Below are 16445 nucleotides of genomic sequence, written 5' to 3' on the forward strand. Positions count from 1 at the left end.
AATTACAAAGATAAGGTACTAAAATTGTGTATAACCAACTAATCATATCCTTCCTAGACGAAACAACTTAATGACATTAGGATATTATATACGGTCCAAGCCCAAGACTCAGATGATCCATCACACGCCACTAATTCGTTTTGTTAGTTTTGGGTCTAGCTCACATATAGTGTGTTGGGCTAAACACATACAACAACCTTGTTCCCATCTAATAGATTATTCAAAGACGAAAATTTGAATAAAATAAGATGTTTTATCCAAAAATAAGCTTCATAAAAATTTAATTCCCAAAATAAGCGTCCATACATCTAAACCTAGCCTTGGAGTAAGTCGTTGTTACTAACAGCGATTTAAAAAAAAAATCTTTTTTTTTTTAAGTCGCCGTTAGTAACAGCGACTTAATGCGTTTTAAGTTTCCAGTTCTCAGTTACTTCCTCATTCCAACCTACGAGATTAAGGAGTTGACCAGTTAACCTTAAAATCGCTATTAGTAACAGCGACTTATGGCTTTTATTTATATATATTTTTTTTGTCTTTCACTGTTAGTAACAGCGATTTACTCCAAGGCTAGGTTTGGATGTACGAACGCTTATTTTGAGAATTAAGTTTTCACGAAGCTTATTTTTGGAATTAAATTGTTAAATAATCTTATTTTATTCAAATTTTCATTCAAAGACCCAAGGTTCATCGCTAGTAGATTATTCAAATACTTCGTGTATCTGATCCCAAAATCACGTTACATTTCCTCTCATATTGGCCATAATCATCTTCTGGTTTTGCTCTTTGATCCAATTATTGATGTACCAAGGGGCATTACGACAACACTTCTCATATATTGAGACTTTCTCTGTTTTCTTCTTTTTTTTTTTTTTTTTTTTTAGAGTTTGAGAAAAATTCAGAACAAATAATAATTATGCATTAATTAGATATTATTGGTTATGACAAAAATAATATAAAAAATAAAAAAATTTATTGATTAAAGTGTAAGTATATTTATGTTATTAAATTTCATTTGGTGTATATAAAATTCATTATATAAAATAAATAAATGTAAATTATGTTGAGAATTAAAATGTTAGTTAATTTTTATATATAGATTAGAGTATAAGTGAAATAACTCCTAAAATTTTATTGGTAACTAAAATAAAATAATTTCAAATGATAATAAAAATACTATGAAATTTTCAAATGGAAAACACGAGAAGAACAAAAAAGATAAAAAAAAAAAAGAGTATTATTCAATCACGTTCTAGAAAGGTTAACTTTTAGGATGGTTACTTTATGTTGCTTGTAAAGTTGTTTACTTTTCCCTACTGATTTTGTAAAAAAGGATTGGAAATTTTTGAAAGAAATTAATTGGGTTTTGGTGAGAAACTAACTATACAATTCTAGTACCCATGTAGGAATTTTTTTTTTTTTAGTTTTTTTTCCTATTACACTGTGTTTTCTAGACAATATCATTTATTTATGTTCGCCTTAAAACACAATTTACCAAAAAGTGAAAAAGTGACTCCTTAAGTGTTACATGATCATATACTAATCTCTTTGTTAACCATAAATTAAAAAGTAAATCTGACTATTTAGAATATTCAAGCGAATTACAATTCAAAGGCACATTAAATCTTTAACAAAGTAAATAGCAAATAAAAGACAAATTATTTGTTTATCGAAATTACACAACAACTACTACATTTTCAACTTTAAGGTGGAATCCTTCTCCAGATCCTTACTTTGCGGAGACGATTTGTGCAATTGAATTGTAAGCACGTCATATATGCTCCCTATATCTTAATCCGTGCAAAATTTATTCTTTAATTCCAAAACATATTGATAAATCTTATTCATATCAGGAATATTTTTATTGACGCTGTCTCTTTCCATACATCTCTTTGCCCATGAAATAAGCTTTGGACATTCGGTTTCTAAATTCAAATTAGTAAAAGTCTCATAAGAGTAAAACCAACTATAATTTGGGATTAGTGCAATATCCAAATATCCAAAGTTGTTTCCTCCAAAATAAGGCTTGTCGCCCAACTCTAGTTCCAATTGTTTAAGGAAGTTTATGAATTCCTTCTTTTCTTCTTCTTGGATTTCTTCTTTTTGTCTCCACATTTTTCGTATGAAATTGAAGAACTAAGCCATCATCATAAACACAAATTAGTTAATTAGATAACACCAAATTGAGAATAAAAAAAACCAACATAAAGTTTGACATTTTGACCATTAATACTCTACTTTTACTTATTTTTTTAATATTATCCAGACAATATAAATTCTATTGTTTTAACCCTCCTACAACCACACAAAAATTTACTAAATTTGTAGTCAAACCTATTTGTAGCAAAATTTCACTAGTACAATTTGTACTCCCTCTGTTAATAGAATATTCACGAAAATTTAGATTAGTTGAATCTTTTAGATGTTAGAGATATTAATTTATTGTATAATAAAATTAATGAAGAAAAAGTAAGACCGTAAGGATTAGAAAAAATATAAAAAATAAAATTAATGGAAAAGATATGGAAACCACAAACATTAAAAAAATATTAAAATAAAGTTAGTGGAAAATATTTGAAGACCATAAACATTATAAAAATGCTACATAAATATTATTGAAAAATTTATGAAAACCAAAAGCATTAAAAAAATATTAAAATTAGGGCAAAAATATGTAATATAAACAAAAAAATTTTTTAGGAAATAACAAATGAAACTGACTAAATTAAATAGGAATGGAGTGAGATAAAATAACTATTAACACCAACAAATGTTAAATGTAGTAGATGAAGGATAAATTACCATGTTATCATTAAACTCGGCCAAAAACCGGGCTCGAGCTCTATCATAAGGATCATGAGGAAGCAAACTACAAGAAAATTTCCAAACTTCATCAATGTACTCCACTATTATCAAGGACTCACAAACCGGTTTACCATTATGAATTAAGACAGGAACTTTCTTTTGGACCGGGTTCATCTCTAAAAGAAGTGTGCTTTTGGTGCCATGAACATCTTCTTCATGGCTTTCATAGTTGGTTATACCCTTTTCTTGTAGGGCAATTTTGACCCTTGCAACGTAAGGGCTAGGCCAGTATTCCAATACAAATAGCTCATTTGACATCTTGCTTATGCTTAATACTTCTATTAGCTGATTTTTTTTGTTGTTTCTTAGTTTTATTAATATGAATTTAATTTGACAAGTGCGTATATGTACATATATAAGAGTAGTACGTTTTATAATGTAATCTTAATGCGATTAGTTTTTGGTCAAACTTGTGATGTTTGACTATTTGCTTTAATTTTGTGGTGGGGTTTAAATTGCTTTAATGATGTTTAAATAATTTTATTTTAAGGTATGTTGTGAGTAGAAATGTTTATTTGGTTTATCGGGTTAATTTTGGATTAGATGTTTTAAATTGTGTTCGTTTACATTGATTCTTAAATAGTTTTACATTTATTTTGAAGTGGGGTTTCAGTTATAAAATCGGATAAATATCAAATCATCCGGTCTATTTTAAGTATAATACTAAACTTATAATAGTATCATGAGATTTGTTATTTACTTCTTTTTTTTTTTATTAAATGAGCTAGTTAATTCCATGATGTCATTGCTTTCGTTGAAGTCTCTCTTCTAGGTTTTTCGATCATATTGGTATTCATAGTTTAATTGATTAAAGCTAGTACGTATGACCCATGTTTATAGGTTGGATTGTGATTTAATTAAGTAAAATATAAGAAAGTTTGACCTGAAAGCTCATGGATCACCTTCAAATTGTAACATAGGCATATGTGGCAAATAATTAGGATTTTATGGATGATAATATTTCAAAATAAATTAAATATGTAGATGAGAAATAAAGAAATAATAGAAAATTTTTATTTAAGGAAATCATCAAAAAATAAAATAAATGGATTAAAATATAAAATGTGGCAATTATAAAAAGACAGAAAAATATCAATTAAGAAAGTACACTTAAAAAAAGACTAATATTTATATGGGATAAGTTAGAAAGTTAACACGACCTACATAATTTGATATGATTTGACATCTAAATGAGATTATACTGTATAGATAGTTTAAAAATTGTACAGAAAAAAATATTTATATCTTGAAATCGAATTAGATTTAATTACTTTAATATCGGTGTGATTTAGTAAAGTTTGCAGTTATTCAATTTCAATCAATTTAATTAGACTTTGGGTTAATTGAATTTTGAATTTAGGCCAAAATACTCTTGAGTTTGGGTTGAGTTTAAATTATTATATCACATTTGTAGAAAATTTGAAATGAATAAGCAAAAATATATAAAAAATTCATATAATAGCCAAAGTTTCAAACTATTTTCAAAATAAGCAATTTTTTCCCAAAGTAGGGGTTCGGCTTGTTCGACGTTACTAACAGCGAACAGAAAGACCTTGACTTTTTTTACCAAGCTTCTTTGTTCGCTGTTAGTAACAGCGAACAGCTAGTTGAAGCTAGTTTTTTTTCTTTTTTTAATGTTTAAAATGAGGAAGAAAAATGCAGTTTAAAAATTTACCCCGCAATTATTCGCTGTTAGTAACAGTGAATAAAGACTGGAGGTCAAAATTGGTCAAAATCTTTGTTTTTCTGTTAGTAACAGCGAACAAAGACTTTAACTAATTTTGACCTCCGACCTTTGTTTATTGTTACTAACAACGAACAGCTTCAAGCGACAGATTTGAGAAAAAACTGCTTATCTTGGATAATAATTTAAAATTTTGGCTATTATGTGAATTTTTTATATTTTTTTACTTATTCATTTCAAATTTTCACACTTGGTTGATATTGATTTAAGTTTTTTTTAGCTATATTTTTAAAAAGAGAAGAATTAATATTTCTAGTGCTATTATTTTATCTAAACTCAATTCTAAAGAAATATTAATCTTCTCACTTCAAACAAATTGATATATTAAGATCTAAGAAAGCTCACAAGGAAGAGTAAAAATATACACCTATTATATACAAGTGCGAATGAATCTTTTTTTTTTTTTTTCGCAAAAGAGATTTTTATAAGTAAAAACTAAAAAATATTCACAAGAAAAAGAGAAAAATAAGATTAAAAGACAATAAAAAAGTACAATTCACCTTTTTTTCTCCCAAAAACTTTCTTACCGCTAAATAAGAATATTTTGTATATACTTGACCAGTTAACCTATATTATTAAATATGCACCAATTTTTAAAAGATACAAAATTAATACTCCCTCCGATCTTATGAATTAGTCCCATTTCCTTATTTGGCAAAACCTTTGAATTAGTCCCATTTCTATTTTTGGCAATCCTTTTTTACTTAAATACCCTTAGTTCACACAAGTAATTACGAATATACCCCCATATACCTTACTTACCCAACTACCCTTCACTACTTATCCTTCACTACTTACCCTTTTACTATTTACCCTTTTTAATGGACCTCACACAATTCTTAATATCCGTGCCCAAGCAAATGGGACTAATTCATAAGATCAGAGGGAGTATATTTTTCCCCTTAACAAATATAATCAATTACCATTATAAAAAACATTTATTATTTTCAAATTAATATATACTAAAATAAAGTAAAGTAAGTCCATGATATAATAAGACTATTACCCACTAAAAATTATCCAATGAATGTATTGATCATTTATTCAAGACACCAAATACAACGAACTTGTGCTACAAAAGTACAACTGCACAAGACATTGAATATGAAGTTGCATAATGTCAGTGGTGACATCAACTTAAAATACCATCCTCCCATCCACACAAAATTTATAAAAACAAAAACAAATACTACTTTCTTCGTTTTAAAATACTTGCATTTTTTGATATTTATACAGTCTAATACACTAATTTAATCTTTAATATAATTATGTATAATAAAAATTATAAAAATTTAATATTAATAATCTTTACATTGAGACGAATCAAACAAGATCTAACTTCACTATGCTTTAACTTGTATATTAAAAATTAATAACAAATTAACGGTAATGAATGAATAGTGATTAATCTTATAATATAACAATTAATATAAAACAGAAGAAGTAAATAAGTTGTTTCCCTTATAAAACAGAAGAAGTAATATAACAATTAATATAAAAAATATAATTAATGGTATATTGATCCGAACGTCTCACTAGTTGCAACCTCTCTTAGGGTATGGTTTGTCATCTATCCTTTCCTAAATTTGATTATAGCTATTATAAGCGAGATATACTGAATATGATAGAATGGTGATGATAGAGATGGTGATGACCTTTACGATGGTGTCAAAATACTTTGCTAATACTATTGATATTCTTTCTAGCTTCTTTGTCATCTATTATCTTTCTTTTGGAGGAAAGAAAATTTTAAGACAAATTATTAATAACCTTATCAAAAAGTCAATTAAACAAGATTGTGGTCTGCTTATTGATTTCTTTATTTATCTATAAATACCAACTTTCTACAAAAGAAAGAGTTTTACTAAAAGCGTACAGTTTATCTCAATGAATCAATTCAATCAAAAGTTTAAACTATCGGTTAATATATATTAATACAGTATTAATTAGTCAGCAAATTAACCTGAACTTGGTAATTATATTGGTTGCAAAGTATGAATTATGTTTATGCAATTTTGCAATTTCTGAGTTTTGTAAAATTTATACTTAATTTTTTAGAAAAGAAAAAGGCTTTACTAAATTACTGAGTTAATATATATTAACTTATAATTTATATATTTATTTTATAAAAATTTATATTTAATTTAATTTTTATCATATAGAAATAATATAATTAAGTTTAATTTAATTATTTTATATAAAATTTTATTATATTTTGACAACTTAGAAGAATTATGTAGATAAGTTCGGTCCAAAACAGGTTCGGTACAAAACAGGTTCCAGGTTCGGTATAATACAGGTTCGGTATAATATAGATTCGGTCAAAAACGGTCGGTTAAAAACGGGTATTAAGCGGGTCGAAAACAGGTTTCGGTCTGAAAACAGGTTCAGTATCGGTCGGTCACGGTATGATAAAAACAGGTCGAAAACGGTTTTCGGTTTAAAACAGGTTCGGTACCGGTCGGTTTCGGTATGTGTAAAACAGGTCGGAAACGGTTTCGGTCACCATTCGGGTTCGGTAGCGGTCGGTATCTGGTCACTTGTATTCGGTCAAAAACGGGTTCGGTATCGGTCGGTAACAAGTCGGTAAAACAAGTTTATGACCACATTTACAGCCCTAACTGCATATATTGGGAAACAAGAAGTTTCTTGTATTACTCCAAAATCTTGAGCTCTCTAAACTGATTATATAGAGACTTTACAAATACATTTCATATACTCAATTTTGTAAGAAATAAAGGAGGAATTAGAAAGACAACATTGATAAATCAAAAATGGAAGGCGTGAGAGAAAAAGAAGAAGAGGTGAAATTATTAGATTTCTGGGCAAGTATGTTTTGTATGAGGGTTAAAATAGCATTAGCTGAGAAAGCCATTACTAAGTATGATTGCATAATTGAAGATCTTGGAAGTGACCATAAAAGTTCACTTCTTTTAGAAATGAACCCAATTCACAAAAAAATCCCTGTTCTTATACACAATCATAAACCCATTTCTGAATCCATGAATATTGTGGAGTATATTGATGAATATTGGAAGGGGGACACTCCTTTCCTATCTTCTCATCCTTACCACAGGGCACAATCAAGATTCTGGGCTCATTTTGTGGATACTAAGGTATTCATATTTTAATATTTGTTTGTTTGATTTACAATTTTTGTCGATTTCTGTAATTTGAAATGTAGTCGATACTTTTGTTTTTGAATTGAAGATGTTTAATTACTTTAATATGATTGGATAATAATTGCTTAAAATGTTTCTTATACTTTTGGAAAAAATAAATAGTTTTGCATTTAAATCTAGACTTTAGATCCGTTAAATCCTAAGGGTTTGAGTTTGAATCTAAACTTTTCTGATCCGATGAATCTAGATCCAATAAAAATATAGGGAAAAATTCATTATTAAGTGAGACCCATTAATTGATATACTCCCTTAAATAAGATGTGTCTAATTTATTAATGTGATTATGCACACAGTTTTTTGAAGCAAGCAATAAGTTATGGAGAACAAAGGATAGCAAAGAAAGAGAAGAAGCAAAAGCAGAGTTCATAGAATGTCTAAAGACACTAGAAGATGTGTTGGGAGATAAGTGTTATTTTGAGGGAGATAAATTTGGGTATATAGACATTGCCCTAATTCCATTTTACAGCTGGTTTCAAGTTTATGAAACTTGTGGAAGTTTTAATATTGAATTAGAGTGTCCCAAAATCATTGCTTGGGGTAAAACATGTGTACTTAGACATTCTGTTAACACATCTATTCCTGAAATGGATAAACTTTCTGAGTTTATCTTGGAAATTAGGAAACAATACTTTGGAATCTCATAATAATTGCATTTTCATTCTTAGTTAATATACTAAGTTGCTCTTTTATGTTTTATTAAGGTTTCATGTAAGATTAGAATAGAAGAACATCATCATTATGATATGTAAATCTTGCAAATGAATGCAATAGATTAATAGTTTCCATGATAAGACACCTTTGGACATGAGGGGTCGGATGTACGCAATATAAAGAATTTGTTTCTGATTGACACACTACGCAGTATGCGGACTATATTGAGTATTGACGCACTACAAAAAGGAAACTAATAATGACCAAGCTCCAAAAAATGAATTGATGCCTACTAGTAATTGGTAACAAATTAACGCATTTGCTGTCGATCTGTGATATATTTATGTTTACTTTTTGACAAGTCGTTGCCTCTTAAGTCTTAAGTAATGAATCGACATTTTATTCTAAAATTACAAACATTTGTTAATGGTCATGGTTCTTTAAGCGGTTATTTTAATTAGAAAATTACTAACAATTTTAGCAACTTCATCATAAGTATCACGAGCTATTGCTGCTGAAAATCCAAAAAACGCAGACCTCACCATCCTTGAAAACGAGGTGCTCAGTCCGAAATCCTCCTTGGCTCACTTGCAAGCCCAATCTCTACACACTTCTTGGATACAAGCGCTGCAAGGTGGCTCGCCAGGTAGTAGATCTATGGCTAGGGTTTCAGGTCAGAACATGGCTACCGGCCGTAGTGAAGTTGCACAGCATCAGGGTCAGAATGTGGTTACACAGCCTCACTCCCAGCATCCTGCTCCATTAAATCGCTCTTATCAGAAACCTTGTGCACAAGAACAGGATGTGACAGGTAACCCCCTAATTCCCTACTCCTATTAAGATTTCTTATGAGGATGTTGAAGAAGAGATTAGGTTTTGGGAAACTTCTGTTGTCTGTTATGTCTTAGGTGCTAATCCCCCCTTACATGTTGTTGAGGGTTTTGTTAAACGTTTATGGAATGTTGACCTTATTGATAAGATAGGCACTGTGGCTAAAAGTATTTACCTGGTCCGCTTGAAATCTGATGAGGGTTTGTCCAGTGCCTGTGAGTCTAACGGTATTTTGTTCGATAAGAAACCCTTCATCGTGAAGCCATGGTCGAAAAATGTGTTCTACGTAAAGGAGAGTCTCACACAGATTCCTGTGTGGGTAAAATTCCCTAAGCTTGGACTACACTATCATGGTGATCGATGCTTGAAACGAATTGCGGGTACGTTGGGGAATGTTATTCGTGTTGATAACGCTACTATCAACAACGACCGTATGCAATATGCCCGAGTTCTTGTGGAAATGGATATGGATGGTGCCTTCTATGAGACCATATCCTTCACTAATGAGGATAATGAACTTGTTGTCGTTCCTGTTGAGTATGATTGGAAACCAGTTAAATGCACTAAATGCAAGCAATTGGGTCATCTTGAGAAAGTATGTAAGGTTGGTCTGTCAAAGAAATGGGTTCCTAAGGCCCCTGCTGCTGCTCCACATGTTGATGAACGGGATAATGGGTTCCAAATGGTCGTGTCTCGTAAGTCTGCTGGTAAACGCCCTATGCAAGTAGATAATGTGGCTCTTGATGTATCTGGGGCCAATACACCAACTGATGATACCCCACTGTGTACCAGTAATGGGTTTGAAATTTTAGCTGAAGCGGGTTGTTCATCAAACCCTCAAGGGCATACTACAGATATAGCGCTGGGGGCTTAACCCATTCCTCCCAATGAATAGCATAAGGTCTAAACATGGCTAAAAAACAATTAGAGGTAGCTCTCTTCCTTCATCATAATAATATTAGCCTGTTTGGCCTCTTGGAAACCAAGGTTAAGCATCCTAACCTTGGGCAGTTGTATCAACGATTATGTCCTGGATGGGGTTTCTCCCACAACTTGGCTTGAAGTAATAAAGGTAGAATCATCATAGGGTGGAAACATGAGCATATAAGTGTGAACATTGGCCTGTGTAGTAACCAAATCATGCACCTTGAGGTTTTTCCTACGAAGGGCCCTTAGTTCTCATGTAATTTCTGTATGGTTCTTTTATGAAGTATGAGAGGAACGAACTGTTCCATCAACTGGAATGTTTAGCTAATCAATGTTGCGGGCCTTGGCTAATCCTAGGGGATTTTAATTGCATTGCAAATTTCAATGAATGTATAAGGCAACCTGTGAAGATTTCTAATATCACTCCTCTCCGAACCTGTTTAGATAAGTGCAATATCCATGATATGAAAAGCTCAGGTCATTTCTACACATGAAATAATAAGAAGGATGGGGGTAAACGTGTGTTTAGCAAAATCGATCAAGCTCTCTGCAATGATCAATGGGATGATATATTTGCAAATGCTAAGGTGTCTTTCCTCCCAGAAGGATGCTTTGATCACTCCCCTATTGTGATCCAGTTCTATAAGCAGGTGATTCTAGCTAAGCCTTTTAAATTTTGTAATTTTTGGGCTAATAATGATATGTTTCTTGAGGTTGTTGAGGAGTTTTGGAAGCATACAGCCTTAGTTTCCAAATCCAGCAGAAGCTTAGAAACCTTAAAGCTCAGTTGAAGAAACATTTTCTCCATACTCCTATCCAGGCTTCTTTGTGCAAGATTGAAATGGAACATTCTGAGATTCAAGAAAGGCTACACAAAGATCCAATCATTCAACAACTTGTTTCCATGGAATTCTCCTTGGCTCAAAAATTAAAAGAGATTAAATTCATTCAGCAACAAACTAAGGTGAATTGGCTTAAATATGGGGATGAGAACTCCACTGTGTTCCATAATAGCCTGAAGCAGAGACGGGCCAACAATCGAATTAATATGCTCATTGAGGATGGATACATTATCAGTGAACCAGCACAAATTCGCAAGACTTTCATTGCTTATTATTCTGATTTGCTTTGCTCTCGTATGACAAACAGGGAGAGGCTGAATATGCAAGTTATACAACTTGGTCCCACTATTGCTTATGATGATTGACACCTATTGGATCTTAATTTCAGCGAACAGGAAATTAAGAATGCTATTTGGAGCATTAATGATAATAAGTCTCCGGGGTTGGATGGTTTTAACAGCAAGTTCTACAAAGCTGCATGGTCGGTTGTTGGCCAAGATGTTATCAAAGCTGTCCAACACTTTTTTACTACCGGGAAACTCCTAAAAGCCTGGAATGTCACCACTATCACTCTGATCCCAAAAGTCTCTTCCCCTTCCACTCCTGGCGACTTTAGACCGATCTCTTGCTGCCACACCCTTTACAAGTGTATCTCTAAACTTGTGTGCTCAAGACTGAAGTTGGTTCTGGGTCGCATCATTAAACATACCCAAGGTGCTTTTGTTGAGGGTAGATTTATCAGTCATAACATCCTGCTTTGTCAAGATCTTGTGAAACATTATTTTAGGAAGGCTTGCTCCTCCAGCTGCTGGATTAAAGTGGATCTTAGAAAGGCCTATGACACAATGGATTGGTCTTTTCTTCAGGATATGCTTGTTGCCTTTAATTTTCCTCCACAATTCATCAAAATTGTCATGGTTTGCATCACCTCAACGCAATACTATTTACTTGTGAATGGTAGCCCTTCTGACATCTTTGCGCCGAAAAGGGGCTTGAGGCAAGGTGACCCGATGTCCCCCCTGCTGTTTGTCATAGGGATGGAATATACCTCTAGGCTTATGATTAGGGTGAGCTCGGATAGAATGTTCAACTTCCACCCTCGATGTCGAAGGCTATCCCTTAATCATTTGGCCTTTGCAGATGATCTTATCCTCTTCTCGAAAGGGGACCTATAATCTGCACACCTTCTTTGGCAAGAGCTTGCGTCCTTTGCAGCTACATCAGGCCTTTGTGCTAATCCCTCTAAGTCTGCATTGTATTTGCTGGAGTGCCCTCTGTTGTTCAGTCCAGTATAGCTCAGGACCTCCAACTCCCACTTGGTTCCCTCCCTTTCAAATACTTGGGGGTGCCCCTTACGTCAAAGAGACTCTCTGTTCACGATTGCGATATGCTAGTTGATAAAATGACCTCAAGAATCAGAGCTTGGTATACTAAGCACTTGTCTTATGCGGCTCGGTTGCAGCTTGTCAACTCAGTTCTAATGAGTATCAATACTCATTGTTGCGTGATTTCATTCTCCCTAAATGTGTGAATACAAAGGTGAATGCTCTATGCAGAGCGTTTCTTTGGCATGCGGATGCTAACAACACTAATCCTGGGCATGTTAGCTGGCAAAACTAGTGCTTTTGTAAGGAGGGTGGTCTTGGTATTCGAAACCTGAAAATGTGGAACGTTGTAGCTGTTGGCAAACTCTCATGGCATGTTTATCATATGTCAGAGTCACTGTGGGTTCGATGGATTCATGGTGTTTATACCAAAGGAGCTAATTGGTTACGATTTATTCCCCCCTACAGCTAGTTGGTCCCTACGAAAGATCTGCAAAGCAAGGAACACTCTCAGCCACTAGGTGATGAAGGACAACTACCGTATTGTTGATGTCTATAAGGAGTATGCTCAACATAACACCCTTATAGCTTGGGCAAAGTTTGTTTGGTACAGGCCTTCAATACCCAAAGAACGTTTTATTCTTTGGCTTGCTTCCAAAACAAACTTAAGACTCGAGATCAACTGCTCAAGTTTGGTCTTATCGATGATGCTAGCTGCCCCATGTGCCTCATTGCAGCTGAAACCTTGGAACACCTTTTCTTTGAATGTGTGTTCAGCTCAACTTGTATTGCTGCCTTATCGGATTGGTTAGGTTTCCCCCTGCTCAACTCCAGTCTGGATAGGCTAGCAAGGAAGAAATGGAAAATCTCTAGTATGAAAAGGAAAATAATTATTATTAGCCTCTGCAGTCTCTGCTATTGCATTTAGAGGGCTCGAAATGATGCGATTTGGAAGTTTAGTATGAGCACTACTTCAGCTATTTTGCACAAAGTTCGACAAGAGGTCAAAGGGAGGATCTACGCTTTATCCATCTCACCCTGATGAGAATGTAGACTCTTAATTGCCTAGACTCTTGTATAGATTTTGATTTCTGGTTCTGTGTATGTGGCGCTTTCTCCCCTTTGCACATGAACAATGAGTTGAGATAACCTTTCATAGAAAGTGGGTCTCTCCTTCATACTGATGTAATCGAACCGGGGATTGCCCCATCCTCCTTTGTGTTTGTACTGTCTTATTTGGTGCAATGGAAATATTCCTTCTTTCAAAAAAAAAAAAAACTGCCGACCAAAAAAGTTTGATCCGTATTTAAGAATGAACTTAGTGATAAGTATTGAATTTCATTTCTAATATATTTCATACCTTACAATTTCTTATTCTAAGATTTCATCACCAAATCATAAGAATGTAATATGATAAATGTCTTCATTCTATGCCACGTGGAATTATTTAATTGGATATCATTGTTTGAATATGATAATTATTTAAAGAACTTTTTAATTGGATATCAATATTTGAATGTGGGAATATCAATGTTTGAAAATGCCACCTGTCTAATTCATTTAATTGTTACTATTTATTTAAGAACTTTTTTAAACATGAAAATATTCGAATAAGATAACTAAATCTGAAATAAAAATAATTATTATATTGATAACTATATCTGAATGAAAATATTTGAATAAGATATAGATAATATGTAATTGAATTATTAATTAAAACTAATATTTTTTATATTAATTTATATTAAAAAAATGCACAATTTTCTATACTAATAAGATGATAATTACACAAGAAATTGTGTGAATCAATATTATAAGGAGCTAAATTCTAAAATGCTTGAAAGTCAAGAAGTTAGGGCGGAAAAAGATAGAAAAAGTGTGACTAAATAAAATTCTATTTTTATTTTCCCTTTAATTTGTCGTCGCTATATAGAAATAATACTACAAAAAATTTCGTAGCACCAATTGAAACAACCTCAACTTAAAATATGCTACTTTGTTAAAACTATGGCCTAATCATAACATTGAAAATGTTATCGCTATTTTATCGGTCATAGCAGACGACCTACGATGATATCAAACCTTATATTCGAACAAAGGCATATCTTTGTTAAGGCCTGAAGAGTCCAACCTCTGAAATTTTTTATTAGATCATTAAACAAAAGTAAAAAATTTCATCCAATAAAAAAATACGACTATGAATGGACATGAATCGGATCTGAATCGAGTCCAACTACACCTAAATTAAGTTAAAGGTTGGGAGCTTAAATCTTGACCACAAAAAGTGGTAAATGAATTGTTTTGAAGCCAACGTAAGTAATGACATAAGGAGAAGACAATTGACGAATTACCTCCTATCTTTGAATTCTTGATACACAACATTTATTGACTAAGATTCCCCCAAACTACATAACTAAACTAAACATCTTGTTATTATTTATAATTTTATATATATCCCATAATCCAATCCTTAATCTCACTACTCAATTAGCTCATAATAATTAATTTTTGTTGTAATAGATCATCAAAAAACAGATGGCAGATAATGATGATAAAATAATACTGCTGGATGTTTGGGCAAGTATGTTTGCTATAAGAGTTAGGATAGCATTAGCTGAGAAAGGCATAACTAATTATGAATCCAAAGAGGAAGATCTTTTTAATCACAACAAAAGTCCATTGCTACTTGAAATGAACCCGGTTCATAAAAAAATTCCGGTTCTTATTCATAATGGAAAGCCAATTTGTGAGTCTTTGATAATTGTTGAGTATATTGATGAAGTTTGGAAGGGGCACTCTCGTTTTATGTCTACTGATCCTTATTACAACTCACAATCAAGATTTTGGGCTGATTTTGTTGATAAAAAGGTAATTAACTTGTCTTTATTTTATCAACTATTTTTTTAATTTTATGGTAAGCTAGAGAATTCCAACAGACAAAAAGAGGGAGATTTATGTTACTTAACCATGAAAAGATAAACTTTCAACCACTACGCTAACTGATATTCTCTGTTTTGTTATTGTACTAGTGCAAAAACCGCGAGGTATCATATTAGGGTTTTAATTTTAACAACTTTGTCATGGCTATTGGACTGTTATCATATTTTTAAAAAATGATTTTAAATTTTTTTTAATTAAGCTCTATGCCTTTTGTTTTGATTGATCAAGTAGAATATAACATATTTTAGAGTTTCAATTATGAATTTCTTAACTTGATATCAGATTCAACTTGACGAATCGTCAATATATTTAGACTTTCAACTATCAACTTAAGCATTTTGTTATGTTGTTTCTTTTAGGGTTTTCAATAAACTATTCATATTATATTAATGATATAAAGGAGCTAGTGTTATTTTATTGTTTGTATATGTATGGAGAATCTAACATTTGGGTAAAATGTGGTTAAATAGATATATCCACCAAGTAATAGAATATGGCGAGCAAAAGAAAGCACAGAAAGAGAGACAGCTAAAAAGGAGTTCATAGAAAATCTGAAGAAAATGGAGCAACAATTGGGAGATAAATGTTACTTTGGAGGTGACACCTTTGGATTGGTAGACATTGCGCTTATTCCATTTTACAGTTGGTTTCATACATATGAAACTTGTGGAAATTTCAGTATAGCGGATGAGTGTCCAAATATCATAGAATGGGCCAAAAGATGTGCTCAAAGAGAGGCTGTTCATAAGTCTCTTCCTGATATGCACAAGGTTTATGAACAAGCTTTGGTTTATAAGATGCATCGTCTTGGAATCCACTAATTTATACACTATGCTCATTAAAGTATTTAATAATGTATTCTTAATTAATAAGTGATGGAGTAGTTTTGATTGTATTGGTGTAGTAATTTAGTTTTGATTTTTTATTGGTGAAGTATTTTATAAGTATTGAGAGCATCACGTTTATTAGTTTTAATATATATTTTTCAAATATTAATTTTTTTTATAAATTTAGAAATTTACTTTTAAAGTTATTTGATACTTAAGTGTATGTTGAAATTTGCGGAAAAAAAATTAAATGGGAAGGACAAAAAAGAAGAAAGCGGTAAAGTTATTTCATTTTTTGGCAAATAAATTGGAAA

General features: G+C 32.0%; 3 protein-coding genes across 5 annotated transcripts; 2 read left to right on the forward strand and 1 right to left on the reverse strand.

Annotated features, from left to right (window-relative positions):
• Positions 1 to 1456: 1456 nt before the first annotated feature.
• LOC130798639 (probable glutathione S-transferase) lies at positions 1457 to 3206 on the reverse strand. Its single transcript, XM_057661709.1, has 2 exons — positions 2800 to 3206; positions 1457 to 2133 (listed from the first exon to the last, which is right to left on the reverse strand). Exons 1-2 carry the CDS (start codon positions 3118 to 3120, stop codon positions 1789 to 1791), a joined length of 666 nt encoding a protein of 221 aa, XP_057517692.1. The 5' UTR covers positions 3121 to 3206; the 3' UTR covers positions 1457 to 1788.
• A 4039-nt stretch (positions 3207 to 7245) lies between these two features.
• Positions 7246 to 9205, forward strand: LOC130797651 (probable glutathione S-transferase parC). Of its 3 annotated transcripts, none has more exons than XM_057660347.1 (2): positions 7246 to 7722; positions 8936 to 9205. In XM_057660347.1, exons 1-2 carry the CDS (start codon positions 7381 to 7383, stop codon positions 9203 to 9205), a joined length of 612 nt encoding a protein of 203 aa, XP_057516330.1. In that variant the 5' UTR covers positions 7246 to 7380. The 3 variants fall into 3 exon arrangements, with proteins under 3 accessions (XP_057516330.1, XP_057516332.1, XP_057516329.1); XM_057660349.1 differs by having other exon boundaries at positions 8975 to 9205; XM_057660346.1 differs by lacking the exon at positions 8936 to 9205 and adding an exon at positions 8082 to 8576 and having other exon boundaries at positions 7248 to 7722.
• A 5533-nt stretch (positions 9206 to 14738) lies between these two features.
• LOC130797588 (probable glutathione S-transferase parA) lies at positions 14739 to 16422 on the forward strand. Its single transcript, XM_057660227.1, has 2 exons — positions 14739 to 15232; positions 15775 to 16422. Exons 1-2 carry the CDS (start codon positions 14900 to 14902, stop codon positions 16123 to 16125), a joined length of 684 nt encoding a protein of 227 aa, XP_057516210.1. The 5' UTR covers positions 14739 to 14899; the 3' UTR covers positions 16126 to 16422.
• Positions 16423 to 16445: the final 23 nt, after the last annotated feature.

The sequence above is a fragment of the Amaranthus tricolor genome, chromosome 13, assembly GCF_026212465.1.
Source record: "Amaranthus tricolor cultivar Red isolate AtriRed21 chromosome 13, ASM2621246v1, whole genome shotgun sequence".
Taxonomy (NCBI): Eukaryota; Viridiplantae; Streptophyta; class Magnoliopsida; order Caryophyllales; family Amaranthaceae; genus Amaranthus; species Amaranthus tricolor.

Excerpts from the sequence above, each read along its gene's own strand:
- LOC130797651 (XM_057660346.1), top strand. The coding sequence starts at position 7,381 with ATGGAAGGCGTGAGAGAAAAAGAAGAAGAGGTGAAATTATTAGATTTC. Across the intron at positions 7,723-8,081 it reads CTCATTTTGTGGATACTAAG|TTTTTTGAAGCAAGCAATAA; the intron begins GTATTCATATTT and ends TTATGCACACAG.
- LOC130798639 (XM_057661709.1), bottom strand. The coding sequence starts at position 3,120 with ATGTCAAATGAGCTATTTGTATTGGAATACTGGCCTAGCCCTTACGTT. Across the intron at positions 2,134-2,799 it reads CCGAGTTTAATGATAACATG|TTCTTCAATTTCATACGAAA; the intron begins GTAATTTATCCT and ends ATGATGGCTTAG.
- LOC130797588 (XM_057660227.1), top strand. The coding sequence starts at position 14,900 with ATGGCAGATAATGATGATAAAATAATACTGCTGGATGTTTGGGCAAGT. Across the intron at positions 15,233-15,774 it reads CTGATTTTGTTGATAAAAAG|ATATATCCACCAAGTAATAG; the intron begins GTAATTAACTTG and ends GTGGTTAAATAG.